The 23,739-nt window shown below is 43.9% G+C and overlaps 1 protein-coding gene across 2 annotated transcripts in view; it reads left to right on the forward strand.

Moving 5' to 3' along the window:
* ror1 (receptor tyrosine kinase-like orphan receptor 1) overlaps positions 1–23,739 on the forward strand; it is a 108,078-nt gene that overhangs the window by 57,447 nt on the left and 26,892 nt on the right. The window contains exons 2-4 of one of the 2 annotated variants that reach the window (XM_084011445.1): positions 12,871–12,930; positions 17,813–18,103; positions 18,310–18,343. In XM_084011445.1, the coding sequence (XP_083867571.1) occupies positions 12,871–12,930; positions 17,813–18,103; positions 18,310–18,343 (385 nt within the window). The remainder of the gene's footprint in view (positions 1–12,870; positions 12,931–17,812; positions 18,104–18,309; positions 18,344–23,739) is intronic. The other variant, XM_084011446.1, reaches the window with a different exon arrangement.

A 23,739-nucleotide genomic window follows, 5' to 3' on the forward strand; every position in this document is an offset into this window, starting at 1 on the left:
AGCAGCAGTCCATAACAAAAGCATTCTCAAATGTATAAATGTGCTTTTCTGGCTGTGTGTGTGTTAACTGTCAGCTTTAGTCGATGACTGAGTAATGTACCGACTCACTCCCCTACATGGCTAAGGGATTCTATCATGCACTGCTGCTCTTTCTCACAGGCCAAAGGGAAACATGCTGAGCAGTTCATGAACACACATGCTGCATATCATACGCATATGAGTAAACTTTTCAAAGTATATTTTCTGTAGCACAAACTTAATGGGGCTTTTAGTCCAAAAACCACCTTAAAAACCCATAAATTACCCACACCGCCAACGCACTTAGTCATAATAACAAACTTGAGTTCAATAAACTTAGAAATGAACGTCTTACAGAGACAATTCACCCCGAAATGAACCACACATATTTTTCTCCTTACCTGTTGCTATTTATCAACGTCCGTGAGTTGCGTTGAGTGTTGGAGATATCGGTCGTAAAGTTCTTCAGTATAAGGGGACGGCATGGCGCTCGGCCTGCTGTCGCTCAAAGTGTCAAAATCTCTCTTTCCAGAAATTGGCTAACTTGTGAGGCCGACATCTTCAAAACTAGGCAACGCACACCAAAACTATCTCGATTTGATAAATAGCACTACAGGTGAGAGGAGAGATTTTGTGCTTTTGATTTTGGGGTAAACGTTCCTTTTTTTTTATCCTTCACTTCTCAAATTCCACCCATGCCAGAAATGAGTCTTTGAAATATTAAATTCCCAGTAAGTCACCTAAACTGTCACTGGGGGCTGATTCATAGTAGAAACAGCAGGAGTTGAATGCCTCCATATTTTTCACTCAAACCACCCGGTAACGCCACCTGTAGTTTCCCATTGTGTATATCAAGCGTGTTGAGGCACTTCATCAATAAATCAAGGCCGTTCCATAAAAAGTGATGACATCAAGAACTGGTTGTTAGGTCCAGCTGCTCTGCAGGTTTTTGGGAAGCAACACATTGCCTTTTCCTCTAAATTTCCCTTCACACTTAAGTCAAAAAGCGAAGTCCAGTATCGGAGCCGGTAGGAGAGAAGGATAATCACCCGCCCGCTTTTTCTGTCACCACCGCCTCTGTTTCTAATGTCTGTGGATTGTCCTCTACAGTAAAGTACGCTATGAATGTTTTTTTCTGCCTCCCTCTCCCTCCACCTGGCTGACGTCGCAGGAAAACCAACACACTGTGCAGTGTCTTTACAGCACAAAAACACTCAGTGAGAAAGGATTGCGCCTGTCTGACTTTTTAACATCGGGAACAGCCCAATGTTTTGGAGTCTGGCGATCGTCAGCCCCGGCTGCTCCATTCAGAGGCTTCATGCTGTATTATAACAGGCCGACACACAGAGCGAGCCGATCCCATCCACTCGATGATGGAGGTCTCTCGCCCCGCAGCTATTCAATAAGTACAACATTGACACACGGACCTGCAACTGTAGAATTATTGGTTCATCTTTCTACTTCATCAGAAATAGCTTCGTTGCTCATCGTTCTCCGTCCAGGTCTTTTTCCTCTTCCTCTTCCTCCCACCGACTATCTCCCAATCTGTCAAACCTAATATGAAAGGCCTGGGTTCAGTTAATCCCCTAAATGGGTTCCTCCGTCTCAGACATCAGTTTCACGCCTTTTTCTAAAACATCTAAGGAAACCTGTGAAATCGGTCTGACATGGCAGGAACCGCGTGCGTCATTAGACTCCCGACTGTATCATCAAAGACTTGGACAGAACTGGGGAAAAAAATATTCCTTCATCTTTGTCCTCCACTCATGATGGATCGTGTTGTCCTCTCATCAACTACGCCGTTGCTTTGATCCAAACTATTTTGGTGTCCACATTCGTCACCGGGGATCTGGAGTGAGTGGTCTTTCAGAAGCCTAGCAGCCCATTTCTCAACCCCCCGGGTTTCTCTCTGCCGTTTGAAGGAGAGGGAGGATTGTTTGTGTTAGCGTGAACCAGACCTTAGCCCACGTTGGCTTTTATTGCTTTGAAAACAGGACTTTGCGCAACATGTACAGTAGAGAGAGAGAGAGAGACACACGGTGTACACCACATGCTGGTAGGACGAAAAGTGAATTCCTCCGGAGGTAATGAAGTGAAAGTATGCATGCACAACGAAGAGAGGGAAAAGTGACGAGGCAGGGGAGAGAAAAGGACAGATGATACTGCATTTTGATGAGCAGTTCCGATCCACAGAACGGAGCGCCACGATAACATTGGGGCCCAGCGATATCACTGTAAACATGTTCCATATGCCCTTACTGTCTCCACCTCCGTCTCCTTCTCCTCTCCACTGTCTGTCTCGCCCCATCTCTTTCGATTTCCTTTCCTCCCCCCCCCCTCACTCGCTCCTTCTCCGCTCCCCTTCTTCTCCCCTTGTTGCTTTATTGAGGAATGCTCCGCCGAGGAAAGCATTTGATCTTATTGCTGCTTTGACCTAAAGATGGAGGGAGGGAGGGGTTTAAGGCTGCATGTGTCCCCAATTACACCGCTGAAATGGCAGCGTAATTCACCGCTTCACTCAGCGGCTGGACGAGAAAGGGACGCCTAATCAAGGCCAGAGTACCCCCAACCTGCTGCCAATTCTAACACATGCAAAGACACTGCACATGCATGGCTCCTGCACACACACACACACACACACACACACACACACACACACACTTGCTCATGACAAGAGCCTCCACACAGCTCGCCACATTTAAACGCTCATATTGCACACATTCTGTCACCCCACCCTTTCTCTTAATCTTCCCTCCACAGCAGTCACATGAAACAAATGGATCATAAATAATAGACCAGAAAGCGTCTTCTTGCTCTTGTCACTGATCTTGCGTAAAACTGTCGCCTGCACATCCACGGCTACAGGAGTGAGGAAATCCATTGAATTGCCTTTTTTTGTGCGTTATAAATAACCTTGTTAATACGATGGGCAGGACAAAGCACTGAAGTGATTTTTCTGCAAGAAACCAGTCTTGGGTTCAAAGGTCTGGCATCTTGATGAGAAGTTAGGGGCAGAAATAACATAAAGGTGCATAGATCCTGCACTCGGAGGGATTTAACAGATTTCATCTCTGCAACCTGGGAGATTCTGAACAGGAAATGAGGTAATACAATAGAGATCCTTGTGCCTGTAGTAGTCCTATAGCACCTCTTTCTTCTCCGCGCCACCATCTCATCCTTTCCATCGTCTGGGGTGGAGGTGGATCAGTTATGGAGTGTATTTTTGAGAGAACGGGGTTTATGGGAGGTGAGGTGAGACTCTGTTTGCAGAAGCAAGCCGGGGCGGCTTTACAAGGCGTGCAAAAAAAACAAAAAACGCCAGTCTTCTGGTGAAATGAGATGGAAATTACAACAAGCTTTGGAAATGTGAGAGGAACTGTGATCGTCTTTGTCTCTCGTGGTCTCACTATTTTCTATATTTTGCCCACTTTAATAAGCTCCAGTCTCTCTAACTCCCTCAGTCATCTCCACCCTCTTTCCTCATTTTTATTTTTTTTTATAAGTTCTGCATGTCTAATCCATGAAAAGATGACTTTTGGATGGAAGTGTTTTCATGGAAAACGTGAGATCAGGCATGACGCTTGTTTTGAACCTTGTCTGTGACGCCTAATGCATCATAATTAACTCCTCTTGGTGCAAATTGCAAATGATGACTTTAAATATGGGAAGAAAACAAATTTTATCTCTAAAGCAAGGTTATTTGCACTGTGGGTTTTAGCAGAAACTGTGTGTATGATTAAATAATAAATAATTAAGATTTTAAACACGATTAAGCCAGTTTTCTGGCTGAAAGGCTGCAAGTTAAACCAATTGCTCCCCACATATCTGAGGACTGTGAAACCAAACGTCTCTTTCGCTGCTATTTTCTCCTTCACATTGGCATTCATTTCATCGTGTGTCTTTTTCCAAGCTGGGTTTTCCATTGTTCAACCCTCCGTCATCTCATTATTCCATTCCACTTTTTTCTTCTTCTTCACACATTAATCTTCTCCTCCTCACACACTGATTATTCCCCAACATACAGTTTTAAAAATATTCCAGTCTGTTTCCATTCAGGGAGTTTCCCCACAATGTCAAGTTTTACCTTTTATCATCTCCACAGTTTTCATCATCTTTTGTTCAACTTTTACATAATTCCCCCTCAAACTGAGGCCGATCCAGAGCAGGTGTCCCCTCATTCCTCCTCAGTCCCCCTTCGTCTTCCAGACATTAGACACGATGATCGGAGAGTCTGCCTCTCCAGCACACACACAGTGAATACACAATCACTTATGTTCCATCTGGTTCTTCACTTATTTGGGCAGAAGGGTAAGTTATATTATAAAGGAATCCCTTTTGACAAATTATTCTCATTAAAGAAGCCTTTTGGGGCCCTGAATCTCCCAAATCCTCCCTTTATGTGTAAAAACCTGTATCCTTTTATGCAGCTCATATGTGTGTTTGATTTACTGTTTTAGTGTCATCAAGAAATTAGTTATCTTTTTTTCTGCAAGCTCAAACAGACTTCAGACAGTTACCTTTTGTGGGAATATAAATGTAGATCTGTAGACAGAGCTGGTCTCCCACTCTTTCCACTTTTAGCGAGCACATTTCGTGCTAATTATATCTGCGATGGAAAGTGGAAATATATTGTCTTCGGTTTTTCTCTGGTGGTAATAATATTCTAGCAGTTTTCTGAAAATATATATTACGAGCACATTTCTGAGTCACAATAACTTTTATGGTAGAGGGCAGGTTATTAAAAGAATGAAAATCTACAACAAAAAACTACAGCCAGTCCTCTGCCTGTATTCTTTTTACTCAGTGACATCTATATTTATAGAGTTGCATGTAGTTACTGTTATCAGTTTAGTCTTGGATTTTAGATTCAGATGCATGGTTCATTAAAACTGTGCTAAACAGTGACTGTACTCTAAACTGAAGGCATATATAAAATAAAATAAATAAAATATAAAAAATGAGCTAAACCAGAGGGTCATTTCTTGGATGGTTTAGTCTCTTGTTTACCTTCCAGTTTTTCACAAAATATTTTGAATAATCTCAGTTTATATAACAATAATAAATCAAAAAGTGTCAAATAAAGTTGCGTAATATATTGAATAAATATATGTTTGTGTATTTTTGAATCATGCTGTATCTTTCAGCACATTTTGAAATATATGCGAGATCTGTCTTTTTTTTTTTTTTGTGGTATGCTGTGTGGAAATGCTCCAGTCCAGCTCCCTGGCCGTAGGACTGTTTGCGTTCTGCAGTGGCGGAAAGTGTTTTGGATGCAGACTTTGCGGGTTTTGTCTCTGGCTTGTTGTCAGCTCTCTCTTTGGGGACACAAAGCTCTCACTTCCCACCACTCATCTCTCTCCCATCCCGTTCTCCCCTCTCCTGTCTTCCTCATTAGACGGCTACCTTTTCCTCCAAACAAGCGGAGGAATGTTGGGGCTTATTTTCTTAACTCGGGACAAGGAGAAGTTCCCGCAGAGTATCAGCGAGATTGACAGGGAAACGTGCTGAAAAGGCTGAGAGGTTCACTGTTTGCCTCCGAGACTCACTGCTGGCAGCCCAGACTTGATCTCCAATATGGAGCTGGAAAACCATCGAATAAGAATAACACAGGACGTTTTCACTGGCATTTCTTCCTCGCTTTCATCTCTGTCTGTGTCAGTATATCTCCCCCTCTCTTATTTCTCCCACTGCTTGTTCTCTCCATTTCAATTCCTTGAGACTTTCCCAGTCTCTCTCTCTGGCCTGGAGTCAGATTTCTTGCGGCTGAGTCCATCAGCGTCAGTCGCCGAGAGCTCGGTCATGAGTTGACAGAGACACGATGTCTCACACCCCGTTTCCCAGAAGCATCCTAAAATGCTTATTGTACGTCACAGTGTGTCTGTGCAGTCTCAAGCCAGTAATCGGTGGCCTGTGTTACACATCAGGTCGATCGGTTCAATAAGAGCCGTGGTAGTGAAGAGAAAATCTGCAAACCGCGACGCTTACATGATCTCGGTGCCTTTTGATGTTTTCCAAATTACATTTCGATGAAGAAATCAAACATCTTTAGCATGAGATGTTACTGTGTTTCATTGATCGTCTCATGGATTTAATGTGGCGCGCCAACACTTTCCGGTCACGTCCCGCAGACAAAGTGAGACTCAGCCTGGCGAGTTGAGGAAATACCAGCAGACATAGAGAACGGAGCCTCAACGGAGGCTCCACTGTAGTCACATGATGTCTAAATCCAAATCACGTTTGAAATCCGGCAGCATTATCCTGGCATTCCCAGATTCCATCTGCTGGGGCCTCTCCTTTTGAATTTGTCATCCTTGAGGAATCTAGGAATGCCGGCAGAGAGCTTATGGAGTGGATACGTGTCCCAGAGACCCAGACTGCACCTGAACGAACACACACACACACACACACACACACACACACACACACACACACACACACACACACACACACAAGCACAGCCTCACACTCAACATGGCATGTGTCTTATTCACACCATTCACACTTTTGGCACACATGATACACTGTTTACGGACAAGTCACGTCCAAAAAGCCAAGGGAGATGACTATATTCATGTCACCGCACACACACACACACACACACACACACAGACAGCCTGACTGACTTTGGCCTTCGCTCTTAAATCTTCCATCCCTGCACCTGACCCTTGACACAGGTGGACACCTCAACACAGACATAACGTGACATGCACGGTGTTCACATCGTTAAACGCCACGCTCGTGTTTTTTTTCCTCTGCACGCCACACTGAAGTAGCACATCCTCTGCAGTGAAAGGACCCACTGACACGCAGGTGCGATGACTCCATTCACATTCCACAGATGAGCAGACAGACGGATACCTCTGCAGATTACGTCAAGGTCTCAGGGCTCAGTCTATCTTGCTTTTGGAAGCTTTTCCAGAAAGCCGAGCGCTCGCTCGCGCACGCACACCCGTAGCGGAGCTGTCAGGTGAAAACATATGAGCTGCACAGTAGGTGGTAACATGCTGGTGCACATTCCCCACTAGTCGGCTCGCATCGCTGGTAACAGGAGCTGAGGGGAGCCTCACCCAAAATGGGCTAACCAGGCCTACATCAGTGTGGTTTCCATTACGGAGCCACAGTCACAGGGACAGCAGGAGCTTCTGCTTCAGCCCGATGAACCGCTGAGGCCTCATGCAGTTCTATAGGGACACACAGAGTATGGGAGTGCTTCTGCAGAGCCATACGCACAGCATGAAGCTACTCCGCTGAGTTCCTGTCATAGAACAGACAAATGTGTAATAGGGACTGTAGATCACTTTAAACAGAGACGCATAGCAAGCGTTTCCCTGTGATAGAGATGTGTGAAATTTTGTTCATTGTACGTAAATCCCCAAAAACGTCTGTTTTCCCCCTAAACTCTCAGTGTCAAGTTTACATGCTGTGTGGTTGCGTGAGTTTCCTTGGCACTCTCAGATTTCCTCCCATATTTCAAAGACATGGCAGTACCGTAGCTTGGCGGAGTTTAATTTGCCCGTGGTTACAAATGTGCGAGTCGACTTAACCAGCAACAAAACAGTTATAAAGTTTCAGGCTAAACTTAGTCTTTATGGCTGAAATGAATATCACAATAGTGTAGTAAAGAGTATTTTTCTGATCTCCGTGTAAACCAAGATGCCATGTCTCACTGTAAACCTCTCCATCAGACAAAACTTCACCAAAACAAGAGCTCCAACCAACTCCAGCAATTCACTTTATTTATTTTTATTTATTTATTACAATTTGCTTGGAATCAATACTTTAAACAAAATAATGATAATAAAAACAATAATAATCAAATACCTCACCATAATATTTTGCTGAAAGTCTATAAAACTACAATGATTTGAACGTTCTGTTCATGCCTCTATGGAAATTCTGACTTGGCGTGTCAGTCTGCTGCAGACGGCCCTGTGCTCACTACCACGGACGGAGGAATGCTGCGTAGCGACAGTTGTCCGTGTGGCACTATGAGATGATTTTCAGTGAAGTGACAAGGTGCTGTTTAAAGGAACCTGCTCAGCACTTGTTGGGCCGTGTCAGCGTTATTCTGGGTCTCAAGTTTCCTCTGAAGTAGCTGTGCAACCGTTTAAAACCCCTCTGAAGTGGTTTGGAGTTCAGATTCAATGTTCTCTATATACACAGCTAAACTCCATTACTATCAGTGGAGTAAAAACAGTGTAAGAATCTGTTTAAAAACACTTCTTTTATATACAAAGACTGGAAAACTCGTACTCGTACCCTCAACATGCCATGTATTTTCAGAAAGTCAGCTTGATCTAGCATAATATTTAAACAACTATTTTAAAAGCAGGCATGTTTTAACCAAGAGACGGATTTCCTTCCAACATTTAGTGAAATCGTTGTGGTCAAGCCAAACTATAATTCCAAATGCCATGCAGTTTTCCAAAACATGTAGTATACATTGCATAAAATATCCTCCCTTATTGGCTCTGTGTAATTTTTTGGAGGGTAAGCAATACTTTAACCTCTAATACCTTTTTCTTAAAAGTTATTTTCATGTTTGAGCTTGTTGCTTGCTTGTTGTCTATTGTTCAGATCCAAAAAGGGCCTCGTCACATAACCTCCTGTCATCTATCCTGCTCACATCTCTCTCTCTCTCTCACACACACACTCTCTCTCTCGCTCTCTGAACCACTTCTGTGATCTTATAAGGTTACAGAGCAGAACTTTCTGAGCCGATGCAGGACTGTGTGTGTGTGTGTGTGTGTGTGTGTGTGTGTGTGTGTGTGTGTGTGTGTGTGTGTGTGTGTGTGTGTGTGTGCGTGCGTGCGTGCGTGTGTGTTTGTCTATGTGTGTGTCTTAGTGGTTCCTGTGTTCTTTGGTCCATGATGTCCTCAGGTGAACACTCATTCCCTGAACTGGGCCTCTTTTGATGTCTCTCTATGCTCTAGAGCCTGGGAACAAACACCTGCACACAAACACACACATGCAGGTGCAGCTATACACACACACACACACACACATATGCAGGTGCAGCTATACACACACACACACATACACACACAGGTGCAGCTATACACACGCACACACACAGACAGGTGCAGCTATACACACACACATGCACAGGTGGAACATCAGCCATGTTTGAAAACACTCCCTTTTTGCTTTTAAAGTGCATTTATTGACCAGAATCTCATTTACTTTACTTTACTTTAGATAATCTGGCTGAGCTCGTTAACACGCCACGTCATCTGACTTGTTTTTCTCGCCACAGCAGACATTGTTGTGCCTGTTGCCATGTTTTCAGATCGCAGCGGTTACTATGGCAAGTACCATGTTATCAAATATAGAAATGACCAAAAACTATAAAAATAAATAATACGTCTGGCAGGTTTTACCTAATAAACTGGAACCACTAGACGCACCATCTACTCTTTCAGTCCCTCGACACTGCGATGCCCATGTAGGACCCGTATTATTCACTTCTGACATAATGAATAAACTATCCAGCCAACACAAGCCTGCAGATTTTACAAACACAGTCACTTTGAGTTCATTATGAAAGTTTAAGTCTCTTTTTTCTGCACTCCTCCAATTATCTCCAAGACTTTTCTTCCCTCCCTCACACTTTTTTTGCCTCTTCGTCTTGGCATGAAATAATTTATTTTTCTCAAATTCCTTGTCCTTTTGGCAAGACTGTAACTTTCCGCTTATTTTCCAATCTCGGGCCTAATTGTGCCAATAATTCATTAAGGCAGCTTAACCCCAACATGGTGCTCAGCGCGGTTATGGATGGGACATTAGCTGCTAATCTCACTCTTCTAGTCAGTGCATAGTTGGGTATACAAAAGGAATAGGTGATCACATGAACGACTCACTTCTTGCTTTTGGGAAGTGAGATGAGACGGGGGGTCAGGGATCAAAAGCAGGATTAGGAGGATTTTGTGTTTTTAGTAGAAGATATTAGTTAGAGAGAAAGGACACCTTCAATATTGAAGGAGATAACTGACATATTGGAGAAGGAAATGATTATCATTCTTGAATGTTCCTCATCTGTGCATATCTATCCTTCACCTCTTTAAAGCAGAAATGTGACTTGGCTAAATTGTGGAAAGTGGCGGGTTTGCTGTTCTTCCAGATAACCCCTGAGTTAGGTCAGTTTCCCAGCTAATAGGGGTGGAACAGGACCTTGGGAGAGGCCCTAATAACAGAGCGGGAGAGCTCATACATCAGTCTCACTCACCACACCAACCACCCTGGCTCCAAACGCAGCCCCCCAGACAATATAACAGCATATTAGTTGCTATGCATAACCGCTCAAATTGAACATTTCTGATTTGGTGTAGCTTCACCCTCTCGACCCCCCCCCCCCCCTCCTTCTCACTTTCTCCTTTCCCTGACTTTGGGGCCACGCTCTCATTCAGTTTGAGGTTCTGCACTAATTCCCATATGCTGCTGTCACAGTAAGGTCACACCAAATTCTCCGAGCTTCGTAGAGGCGAAGCTTATGTCCCTGCATGATTTTTATCATCACCGGCCAAATACAGCTGGATGAGGATCAGAGGCTGCTCTCATGGAACGTTCTGTGCGGAGATTTGATGTCTGGGCTTCTCAAAGGCACCTTCGTGTTAACCATTTGCTGGATGTTTTGCCACCAGGATGGCAATCGAGTGGCACGCAGTTGCAAATGTAAGAAAACTTAGTATGAAAAAGCAGCCAAGAGGGGAACATGCTACCACATTAGAAGATCCATTCAACACATCACTGCTGACGTGCTATGGAAATATGTTCACCGTTCTGTGATCCAGGTTATATTGCTTTTCTTTGGAAATGACTGTAAAGTTTTGGATTTTGGACTTGTGGCAGTCAAGTGGATGCGATGTGAAATGGTAGACAAGCAGCTAAAAGTTATCTTTGGCTTCTTGGCTGAAGACAAGAAATGGATGAGCATCCTTTTATAGAACACACACATCCAGTTAACACGTGGGAGAACATCAGAATCAGGGTTGCGATCCAATCGGGACCTGAACCACAACTGCGAGATCTAAACTGGCACAGGTGCTGTGGAAGTGGCTTCATTTGCAAGCCCTCATTAACAAATAGGCCTTCTACAATTGCTTCCCTCTGTTCCTGAGAGACATTAGACAGCTAATCTCAAAATGACTGTGCAGTTCATCCCAGATATTCCAGATGATTGTCTCAGTGAAAGAGAACAAACAGATGTGACCTAAATAGAGGAGAGATGAAGTGGAAGGGAAAGAAATTGAGGAAAGACCTCGTCAAGTTGGACAATTATAGAGGTAATTTAAATAAAAATCATATGTGCCACTGAAAAAAAAAATCTCTCTCTGACCCAAAATTACAATTACAATGCAACTGATCTTGAAAATACCACAATTTCCTTCTAAAAGATTATTCCAACTCCGTACCATTTTTTATAAACTTCCCCCGGTACACCTTTCCCTCCTCTCCTTCCCTTCCCTTGTTTTCCCCATGTCCAGCCCCTCTATTGAACTCTCACCTGGCTGCACTTGGCTAGCTCTGTGTTGGAGAAGCCAGTGAGCTGCGACGTCCCCTCTCCTCTGTCCTTTGTAAACCACAGAGATCTGTGTTTCTTTGGGCCTATCAGCCCAGAACACAGAGGGAATTTAGACCCACCTTGGGGCCGAGACTCGCCACGATACACTGTCATCTTAGAATCCAGCAGGAACAAACCATGCTGTCATTCTGGGGCCCTCAACACGACTCAGCAGCATAAGAATCAACACAGCTAGCAGAGATGATTAGTTATCAGTTTAATAAAGACCCTCATAAAGCTGCCCGCCTGGTGATGTGAAGCCTCCAGACTGCCTCGCTAACAGGTGCAGAGGCCCAAAGAACCGCTCATTAACACAGCTCATTTCCCAGGCGCCACCACACAGTCATTACCATCCCGACACACCACGTGTGAAACAACACATTATCACCCAATTAACATGACCCCGTGTCAGGCGCCTGCTCTCATTCCGCCTGCTGACTTTTTTTCCTCTCCGAAGATTGTCCCCGTGCGCCACACACGTATACGATAAAGTTTTTAATTTTCTCAAAATCACAAATGAGCTGTTTTATTGACTTCTTTTCAAAAGTGTGCATGCTTGGAGTTGTGCAGGTGCTTGTGTTTTTGCATGTGTTTGAGCTATTTGCTCATTCGCCTCGTTGCATTACCCCAGCCTGCACAAAGATATACACACACACACACACACACACACACACACACACACACACACACACACACAGGGTCAGCCTGGAATGTGTGTGTGTCCAAAGAATCCGCAAAGATAAAAACTGTTTCCATGTCCGTGCTGCATGTTGAAGTCCTGCAGCTCTTTTCTGTTGGTCAGGAATCCCCTTTGACCTATGGCAGCGCACACTGAAGCCCATTTCTGTCTCCTCTGGCCTGTAATGAAAAGCAGAGGGCCTCTCCGTCATCAGCTGCTAATAATGCAGCACTGGGTCCACATGGCTCGCTGATGGGCTCCCTGTTCTACATTCAGACCTTTGATGTACACCAGCGGATGTACAACGCTGTCAGCAGATTTAAGATGGAAAAGTCTGAGAGCGGTGTGTGTTTTGTGACTGTATGCGGTGGTTAACACTGAAAAGTACCTTTTGTGATTGTGTGTTTTATGAATGATACAACTGGAGCATAGCTTTTATTTGAGGTTTAGGGGCATCTCGTTGGCATGGAAGGTCTGGGAGTTTCACGTCAGAGGACATTTAGGGTGACTCTTTGGGCAGCAGTGGGCTCTTTTTTAAGATTCAGTTCAAAAGTGGTAGAGCCCCAGCAGTCAGGAAAATGCTAATAGTCTTCTCCATTTCTTCTGTTTACAGGGTCTGAGTTTCCCCAAGACCCCAGTGTGATAGCTACCACTTGGAACAGCTCTAGTGATGGTAAAGGCACACATAAACACACACAAAGCAGGACTCGATTTCAAACAAACAAACAAAAGCGTATAACTGCCGAGACATTTGTTCCCGGCGATATATGATGAACTGTTCCCATCGCAATCAACCTATACAAATAAAGAGTAGACCACTGCAGCGGATCATTGATGGAACAAATGACACATTTATCTACTCAACATGTGAGAATACAGCCACAGGTGCACTGTGTTTCCCTAATTTCCACTGACCTACTTTTAGTTCTGTCTTTGGCAAAAATGAATCTACCAGCCGAGCTGCAAGATGGGCCGGTGTTCTCACTACATCCACTTTCCTCTATGGATTCATTCACCTAACTTCTATAGTGACCCTCTTGCACATTTTGACCCGGTCCGGCATCTCCATCCCATTTGAGGGGAAATACAGGAAGTATGGAGTGTGTTCATATGAAGTAGAACGCCACAGTAGAGTTTACAGAAGTGGACCACAGTGCTGTGATTGCAAACATCTTTCACATCGGGCAAACTCCTTCTTTTCTATTTCGGGCAGTGATTTCTTTAATTTCCCAGAATGCCTTCTGAAAGTAATTCCTAGAACTGGCCTTTGTGTTTCCCCCGGAGGGCAAATTAGGACAGAATCAGAATCAGAATTAGCCTGATAATAATCAGAATGTATTGGCAACATCCTCGTATCCCACCCCCTTCGAAAATCCTCAACATGAGACTTTATTGAACTTGACCGTTATTTTCTCTCCCTCTCATTTTGTCTGGTTTGTTTAATTCATCTCTTGCAAAGCCCAGTCGCCCACAACATCCGTCCCACAGCCGGTACTGTGTACACGAAAACAGACGTTGCTAAACACGCAGACGAGAACGAAGACAGTAGTTTCTGGACGTGATTGAGCCGTTTAGTCAAGATGATTATTATGGCGACCAATCAGGGATGTTTAAAAAAACAAGTCATAAATACAACGAGGAGTAGCTCCAAACAAATCATAGAGACGGCTTTATTTTTCCACGACATATAAAATGCTACCAAGTCTGGGTGTGTGTTCACATAGTAGTGTATCTATGCGTGTGTCAACTGGAGCTCGGTGCCATGACTCACATCTGTTTCTTATCTGATGGATGGAGGGTGATTGCGCCGCCTGTTTTGTCTGCGGACAGCGGGTGGTTTTGATTGACCAAGCAGACAGCGTTCAGGTAGCGTGGCTCTATCAGCGTGCATCGGTAGCAGGAAGCTATCGCGCTGAAAGAGGCTCATTATTGGGCTGAAATCAGGGGCGGTGATAGTTTACTGAACTCCTTTTCCCCCCCGGGGCTTTCTTTCAGTCATCCGTTGTTATTTTCATCCATTTTGCTTCCTTTCCCTCTCCCTGTCTCTCTGCTGGAGAGTGACCCGACTTTAATGAAATTCACCTTCAGCCATAGCTGGCAGCGCTGCGGCCCGAGCTCCTCCGTCTATCTCCCGGCTATGTTTAGTTAGCTGTGCAGCCGCTCGGGTTTCTGTGCCGGAGTCTCGCTGAGAGCAGCCTCTCCCATGTGTGTGTGATTGAATGTAGACACACTGTATATCCACACATATATATATATAGAAAGACAACGATGCTGAGATAAGAAGGTATTGTGTAATCAGAACATGTGTAGTTTGTGTGCGCTGTGGTCGTGCGGGTGCACGCGTGTTTACGTTTGTGTGCCTGCGTGTGAGTGTTTGATTGTACGAAAAACCCCACCGCGAGCGAATGCGGCCCCGATGACAGGGCAGCGTTTAGTCGCCTGCCACATTAAAAGGGACAGTCCGCAGAGATGGTTTGAGTTTCACAGTCCTCCCGGTGCCAAATACCACAACACTCACCACGAGACAATTACACACAGAGCGGCTTCGGTGCGCAGACGTTGGCAGGACATCTTTCTCCTCTTCACCTCTCATCTCATCATTCCCTCCTGTCATCTCCTCTTGTCCCTGCTTTCCTTTCTTCTGCTCCCCGCCACTTTATTGTCCGTTATTATAACGGCTAATGAAGTGTGCAGGCACACAGGCCCCGAAAAGCCATTTTCTTTTCCATCGACTCAACTAATGAAACGGCGATACATTTTGCTCAGTTTGTGATCTCGTCTTCGGTAAAACATGTGTCTTTTTCAAGAGAATATTTTTGTTTTTAGAGAATACAGTCGGACTCGACGGGTCGCTTTAAGTCGGTGAAGACGACCTCCAGTCCATGTGCGGTTTTCAGCGGCATTGCAAATGTATCATTGTTTGTTTTATCAGAGCGACTTTGTTATTCATGTTTTTCGTTGATTTCGAAGGAATAAATCAACAGCTGCAAATCTGGACACATATTGACACAACTTTCCCGTCTATTAGATTTATTAAACCCTCTGGGGAAACGGCCAGCGGTCTAAAAACAGCACAACGGATTAAAGTTTCAAGGGAAATATTTGTACTTAATGAATTTGAGCTAATGCTTGATACAGAAGAAACACAGTCACGTCTTCCACCTCGGTGCTTGTACGGCCGCCACATGACATTTAAAGTGATTACAAAGGGTAACGCGATCAGACTCGACAGGTTAAATTGAAACATTGTACGTTGTTTTATTTGTGCTGTTGCATTCCCTTCTGCCGGAGCATGCTCCTTAATTTATAATCATATCAGGGTCTGTCCCGGCTATTAATCGGCTACAGTACAACCCTATTATCTATTTATAAGGCTTGTCGGAGAAAACCGAGGACACGGGGTTCAGTGTCAGTGCATTAAATGTTCCTTGAGTGTGTCTGTGTGTTGCTCCCTAGATGTTTATAGAAGATATTAGAATAAATGGTGCGTCTTTTATATTTGATCTACAGTGTATATGATGCCATGCAAGCTTATCCCTAAGTGAGGTATGTTTGTTTTTATGTCTGAAATTGTAGCACATGGGAATGAGAAAGGGACAGATAATAAAAAGAATAAAGGCGGTTCTGAATATCGTATTATTTAATATTAACTTCAACATCCTACCGGAGGATTGGTTCTGACTGCAGCGCTGTATTCGAGAGACGGGGCTGTGAAAGTGAAGGAGGACAGATACAAAGTGGGTGAGAAGGGAGGAGAGTGGTGGTGGTGGGACGGTCGATGGTGGGAGGCTCTTCATATTGTCACACACTTGTTAGGACCACATTGCTGTGTTAAGCCCAGGCAGGGGTTTTAGGGAGGACAACGTGGCTGTGCCATGTAGCAGAGGGCTTGAGCACGCACACACACACACACACACACACACACACACACACTGAGGCTGTATGCCAAGACAAACGTGCCCACTAACACATCTTCAGCACCTCATGATAATATGCTAGCTGCAGGCGTCAGACATCCTGCATAGACATCCTGAATGGTTGCTATGGTGACGGAGTAGCAAGTAACGGCTCCAATTGAAGGGCTTTTCGGATGGTAGAAGTACATCTGAAACTTGTATTGCTATATTTAGTTGTGCTGCTTGTATCTAAAGATCGCCCTTGTGGGGAAAACCATTGTTTGAGATAGCAACAATTTAAATGTGTGGATGTCCTCGCAGAAGTGTGTGTGTGTGTGTGTGTGTCTCGATTTTTACTCCTCGGCCTCTCTATTCAAACAAATTGAAGTTTGTCTGACGAGTATTTGAGATTCCCCCACCCATGCATATGTTTTCCCTCCTTTGTTGGTTTTGGCTGCTCCGTGTAACCAGGAGCATTTCTGCATACCTAAGATGGGTTTTGGGGGTTGAAGGAAGTTTCCAGAAGTTTTTCATGACATTAACACCAATGTTTTTCCTGCACATTAAACTCTTAGGTGGCCCTCAAGATTGTTTTTTTGTCCCGACCACCTTAAGGAAAAATGTGGTCCTGGGAGATAACCGTGTAAAAACAGTTTAGCTTTGTGTTTTCCAACACCACTCCGATAGCCTGGTGTTCCTAAACGTTGCTAAGATCGACCGTCTGTGTTGCTGCACCAAACTCTCATGGTTGCAGTGACTCACACTTTCTTAAAACACCTTTTACTGCCTGTTTGACACCGCCGCCGACTGCCTGCTGACTCCTCACTCCCTACACTTACCCAGCCCACAGCTGTTCGGGGGCCAGAAGTGATCACAGAGCCGAGTGCATCGCTGCCGCTCTGCTAACTGCCCTGTGACCAGAGACACAGTGGGGGGAAAACGCTTGTTCACTTTTATTGGATTGGCTAACACCTAAAGGAGCTGCCAGTACACACACACACTGCTGACTGCGTTGCCGTTGCTGAGCCACGCTGCTGTTCTGCAGCCTTTTTATTGGGTATCAGCCTCACGTTGACACACGTAATGTCGAACAAATAGACTTAATTAAACGCTTCAAGATGCGGTATCTCCTCTGGGGAGCACTAAGGCCGACGCCGGCACAGAGCCGGTGCAGACGTCACCAAAGATTCAAAAAATCTGTAAATAAGAAAAACATGTTTGATTGGGGGGGCAGAGATCAGCACATTTGATTTCCTTCACAGTTTCTCGCCCACAGGTGATTCGGCCTCCAAAGGCATTAACAAAGCCCTCTGGCATCATGCAGCCATGATGAAAATTTAAATTAGGTGTCACCACAGTGCCAACCACAAAATAACTGCAAAACCAGGCTTTGAATATGTGTCAGAAAACACAGTTGTTTTACCACCATTGCTACTTTAAAACAGCAGCACGTTTTTATATATTGCTCTAAGTGTTATTTGATTTATGTCGTAGTTCTTGGCCTTGTCATCCAATTTCTTTCTGTCTCCTTCAGTCTTTTTCTCTCTCAATCATCTCCCCCCTGATGTCTTTTCTCACTTGGCCCTCTCTTTTATATATCTGTTTTTTTTCTAATCCTTTATCTCCCTTGTATTCAACCCTTTCATGTTCCTCTTCCAGGGGCCTTCTTCATCCGTCTGGAAGCTCCCATGAACAACATCACCACCTCTCTGGGCCTCACAGCTGAGCTGTTCTGCCGTGTGTCTGGCAACCCGCCGCCCGCCGTGCGCTGGCTGAAGAACGACGCCCCGGTGGTGCCGGAGCCGCGCCGCATCTCCTACCGATCCACGCCGTACGGATCGCGCCTCCGCATCCGCAACCTGGACACGACCGACACGGGCTACTTCCAGTGCACGGCCACCAACACCCAGGGCACCGTGTCCACCACCGGCGTGCTCTTTGTCAAATTTGGTAAGATTTCAAAATGGCATGAAGCGCCACTTTCTGTGACAAACAAAGTTTTTTTTTTCCTCATCTTTTCCTGCTAGAGATCTGGTTCCTTTCAGCAACACTCCTCATCACTGATTCCTGCTTGTCGCTGGCAGCTTGTACAGAGAAAATCTGGGAGCAATATTGTTTATCCTGTTGTAAAGAAATCCCCTTGTCTTCTTTTCCAGATCCACTCCCTACACTACTGACAGGAAGGCCGACGTAAGTTTCTTTTCCTCCATCCATATTTCTCTCCGTCAGTCTATGCGTGCTATGCTTACAAAAATGTAACACATAGGGCTGCTTCCCAAAAATGTTTTGTGTCATATGAAACAGCGGCGGCGTTATATTTCACAAATTGACGTGCGAGTCCTAACGAGCTCTTGCATCCTCACTGTGAGCTTTTGGAAGGTGTTGCATTCATAAAGGCAACCCTGGGTCACACAAGGAGATAACACACTCATTTTGATCTGCTGTCTGCACTGATAATCATTTGAGGGCCTGATGTGTGTTGTATCCATAGTAACAAACTTAGTTATGGGGAATTGGAAGATCATGACTTGACAGATAAGCCAAAGAGAGAGTTACAGCTCAGTAATTGGATTGAAAAGCATGTAATAATGTTCTCACATATTGTCTGCTGATGCAATCGTAATACTGGAAAATGCAATTTCATACTTTGTCTTATGTACTTTCTTATACTTCTCATAGAAATTTATGGACAGCTTGCAACCTAAAGACACCCTAAAAAAGCACTCGCATTATCACCAGGCTCGGTCTGTAATTTTCCATTTTATAAGTGCAGGTCCTCGTGTGGCTAAATCAATAATCCTGAATGAACATGTGAGATGTTTCAGCCCGACCGTCACAGCCCACATGGTTCACATCTGAATATGGACTGCCTACACTCAGCCATGGGAATGTGGACACTGTGGGCTGGGAACACAACTGTTCACCAGTCACAAAGCAGATGTCCACATGTGTAACACACTGATCCTCGGAGTATAGGAGGAATCGGTTTAATCTTAATCGTTAGAAAACAGGACTCAAAATGTTCACAAATTCAAAACCTGTGCCGTTCATTTAATTCCAGGGCAATAAAGAGACATTCATCTGCTTCCAGGGGCTATAATGTAGTTATTGTAATTACGAGTGAATGTCCTGGGCCTACTAGACAAGTTAAGTTGATTAACTGAAGTCTTTTTGTGCAGTATAGAAAACCAACGCACATCTGTGGGTTCTTTAATAATCTGTAGTCGCCCAAACACACTCCGAATCTCTCCACATGAGCATGCAGATCAGATTAAAAAGGAGCAAAATAAACCCAAATGATACAAAGTGCGTTATGAAAGTACCCATGAATGCATTCCCCTCCCAAACATTTTCATGTTCTTGGCAAGAGCAGCACCGCTGCCCAAATCACAATTTGGTTCGAGTCTGGCCAGCATCCATTGCTTTGTTTTGACGTCGCCCTAGTGTTGTGGGATATAACTGGAAGAACTGTTTGATTCTCGCAGGATCAAAGGAGTTAAGCTGGATCATTTTCCCCAATGACATTATGGCGAGGCTCGCTGCCATGTTCTGTCCAGCGTGCCGTGGACCCAAAAAAAGTGCTGGCACATAGAGAACATTAGACACTTACTAAATCCACTCACACACTGAGATGACTGCATGCACGATGTTTGAGCATACAAGCATGCTCTGTGTCAAACATGTTGCTGTCATTCCTTTGTTTATGTGTTTTTGATTTTTTTTTTAAATTGTAGGTTTCATAAATGAGACAGTTGGCTCACAAAGAAAGAGGCTGACCAATTAAAAGGAAGAATAAAACAAAATGACTTAAAACACTGTGACAACGTTGGAAATAATGGAAAATGGAAAAATGAATGTCGATGTTGGCGTCAGATATTGCGTTTGAATTCAAGTAAACCTACACATATATGTGTAAGTTTAATGTGGATTTGTTCTTGTCAAGGGGAAAAAAAAGTTTTAAGCTCTTGCTTCATGGTCGTTAAATTAATTTCCAGGCTTTGAACGTTTTTAAAAAGTATTTAAAGGCTTTACTGGTGATTTAGCGCCAGGTTAATAACACATTTTGTTTTTTTAGTCGGAGTCACCACGATGATTATACCCAATAATTCCTGTCTGACATTCTACCTGCTTAAATCTCCTCAGCTTGTTTCCAGGACAGCTTCAATCTAAGCGTCTCCCTGAGGTACCGCTTTGACACGGCATTGCGCTTTGCGAGTTAGAATAACTGGAATTGTGTTGTTTCTTTCCTGCCAGCTTGTGACGGAAAGTGTTGCAGTCAACCGAAGACTAACACGCAGTCTTGAGTCTCATTACGGTCATTACAGGCCTCATTTGAACGGACAGGGGCCTCCTTTGACAGCAGCGGAGCCACTGTAGCGGTGGGCCGATCGTCACTGCTGCTCATCATTAGTGCCACTGTCAACTTATTAGCAGTAAAATAAGGTGGCGGGCTGTCAGGGAGACGGGGTCACCTAATAATGACACGTGATGACCTGTAACCGCTTACCTCATAGCGCAGCTGTTCAAACGTCAAACTGCTCCTCGACTCGATGTTTTCAGGGAGAGATCTGGTCCAGAAGCTTGTCAGTTTATGTGAAATATACTGTTTACTTCCATCATCCCCGTATTCAGCAGAGAGCTCCGTAACTTCCATTTTCACGGGATGAATTAGCCACAAATATTGCTTACAAATTTGGGGGGGGGGAAATTTCTTGCCACCCACCGTGTTGAACCTGAGCATAACATGAACTTCACGTCCTCAGTGTTGTCTTTGCTTCGGTCTGTGCTCTCGTTTCCATCCCCTCCACGCTGGGATAAAGTACACACTCTGTGGTGCGTGTGTGTTTGTATATATCGTCAGGGTTTGGGTTTTCGAGCGAAGCCGCAGGCAAACTAAGATTCTGGCAGCCTGGAGGTTTAAACTGCGATTCAGGAGGCAGCTTGTCCAATGTGGTTACCTAGAAACCAGAGCAGAAAACTACAGCGGAGCACGTCAGAAAGACGGGAAGGAGGAGACGGCGGGGTGAGGACACAATAGATGTTGTTTTTAAAGTCTCTAGTCATTCATGATCAATTAATAATAAGAGCTCAAGTCCACGAAGGCAAGTCCAAGTCAGGTTTTCTAATCTCTATAAACACTTTCTGCATTCTGTATGCAATGCAGGTAAATGGTCCGTGAGGAGAGCAAATGAGGCGGCACGCATTGGCCGAAATGTAATCTCTGGCCATCCCCTGACACATACATTTACTTTTTATGAGTTTAAAATGAGCTTGTAAACCGGCTGCCAGAGGAAATATCCAGTCGTACACATCATCTCACCATTCAAACTCCAGTCTGGCAAATCGAGTTGCTAGTCAGGCTGTAAACAAGGGAGAGGAAGTCATACACCGGATATCAGATCGCTACACTGGAGCCCCAGGAATATAGTCCCTCGCTCCCAGAGCGTTATCCTTGACTGGTTATTGATCAGACCAATGGATTTCAAGATTGAAAATTTTGATAAGCGTAGCATAAGTTATGATGCTGAGACCGTTAAATTTACAGGTTGAGACTGGCTTGAGACCAAGTCCTGTCAATGTAGAGCCCTGATCATTATATATGTAGTGGCTACGCAAGGCTTGTCTGTTGCTGTCTTTTTATGTTCTTACTTTTTTCAAGATTTTGCATGACCAAAACCTGAAAACTTAAAAGCAAAAACACTGGTTCTTATTTAAAGGGATTGTTTGACACTGTTGGAAATACGCCTATTGAGAAAAGAAGATTAATATCGGTCAATATGTACGTAGCTGGAGCCAGTAGATGGTTAGCTTAGCACAGAATAAAGACAGACGGAAACACCTACCAACACCTTTTAACATAACATTAATTTACATTTCTTGTTCTTGTTTATAAGTCTGACTTAAGTCCAAGTCTAGAGACTCACAACTGTAAAACAGTTTAATTGTCTTCATCCTAAGTCTGCCAGGTATCCCTCACTGAGAGAAACATCAGTGCATCTCCTCTCCATGCTCCATGCTCCTCCTCTTTATTCTCCTCCCTCCACATTTCCCCTTCCCCTCCTCCCCTCCCCTCTCCGGAGATGTTTTAATAGAGCCAGCATAAACATAGGGTGAGGGGAAAAAGTCTCGCCTGCCAAATTTAGACCCCCAACTTTCTCCGTCTCTCTCTGTACGCTGCCACACTTCCTTCATTTGCAGAAAAAAAAAGGCGGTGGAGGCGGCGGGAGAGTGAAGGGAGTGAAAGAAAAACAGTGTTAGCCGAGTAGGCGGAGGATGGTACCATTAACACTCGGTTGCATGTTGTTCTTTGATTCCCGGGTTCCGCGGGGTCGCCGGCGCTCAGGTGTGATTAGCTGTGTGAGCCAACGGGGGGGTTTAGCTCAGATCAGAGGCAGTTAATAACTCTAACTGAGGCCTGCATGCAGACTGTGAACATTTATGGACAGAGCAGCTTAAACTGTCCACGATACAATTACACACTCACTTCTTCATCATCCCCTTTTTGTCTTCTGTCCTTTTATTTAATTATCAATAGGATTTATTAGATCTTCATCAGGCACGTTAGACAGGAAATAAACTTTAAATTTCTTTCTTTCTTTCTTCCAATTTCTTTTCAATGACCAAATTCATCACAGAGGGACAAAGAAACATGTTTTCTAAGCTCATGATAACTTGATTGTAGCACTTCAAGGAGGCATTGTACTCATGTTGTTAGAGCATGGCACACAGCTTACAGGTTGTGAAAAGCCTTTTGGAGACATAATTCTGCATCATATCTATTCGTTACCCTCCTGTTATGCTTGGGGTCAATTTGGAACTTCAGATTTGGATCCCATTCATTGTTTAACATCTCTAAAAAGAGTAAACATAATTTATTTGTCTTGATATTCAGTGATTTTTCCTAATTGGGGGCAAATAGGTAAACATAAAACTAATATATGTTTTCACTGTCCTGTACACACTTTACAAAAAAAAATGTAGCTCCCCATTTTAACGACCTGCTAATGTTAGAGAGTTTTTCTTGATTTGCCTCTTTTTCAATACCTATTCTGGTTGTATAAAGTGGTGGTAATGTCTATTTAATGGGTTATTTAGGTTATCAGCAAAGAAACATGAAGTACCTGAAGCATAAACCTGGGTAACAATTTTGATTGTAATCATTGTCTGAAGGTTTAAATTGCTGGGGTCAACTTTACCTGAAGGATAACAGAAACATTTAAGTGTAACAGGAGGTTTAAAGCAGCTATAATCAATATTGTTTGTAATAACAATGGATAAAACGACTGTGTGATGTGATCGCTAGAGATGCAACAATACAGTTAGCCTATGGTTCAATACGTACCTCGGTAAAAAATGTGCTATTCAAAATAATTTCTTTATTTTGCTTATAAGCTAAGATTTTTTTTTTTTGACATTCAGACACATTCGAGTGTATTGTATCATAACAATAAATAAATATTAAAAAAAACACTTTCAAATGCATAACAATATGACCAGGGGACAATAGTCCAATACTAGATGCATTGAGCAAATCAATAACTGGATGGAGCAGAATTTTCTCAAATTAAACAAAGACAAAAATGAAA

The sequence above is a fragment of the Eutrigla gurnardus genome (assembly GCF_963514095.1).
Source record: "Eutrigla gurnardus genome assembly, chromosome: 6".
NCBI lineage: Eukaryota > Metazoa > Chordata > Actinopteri > Perciformes > Triglidae > Eutrigla > Eutrigla gurnardus.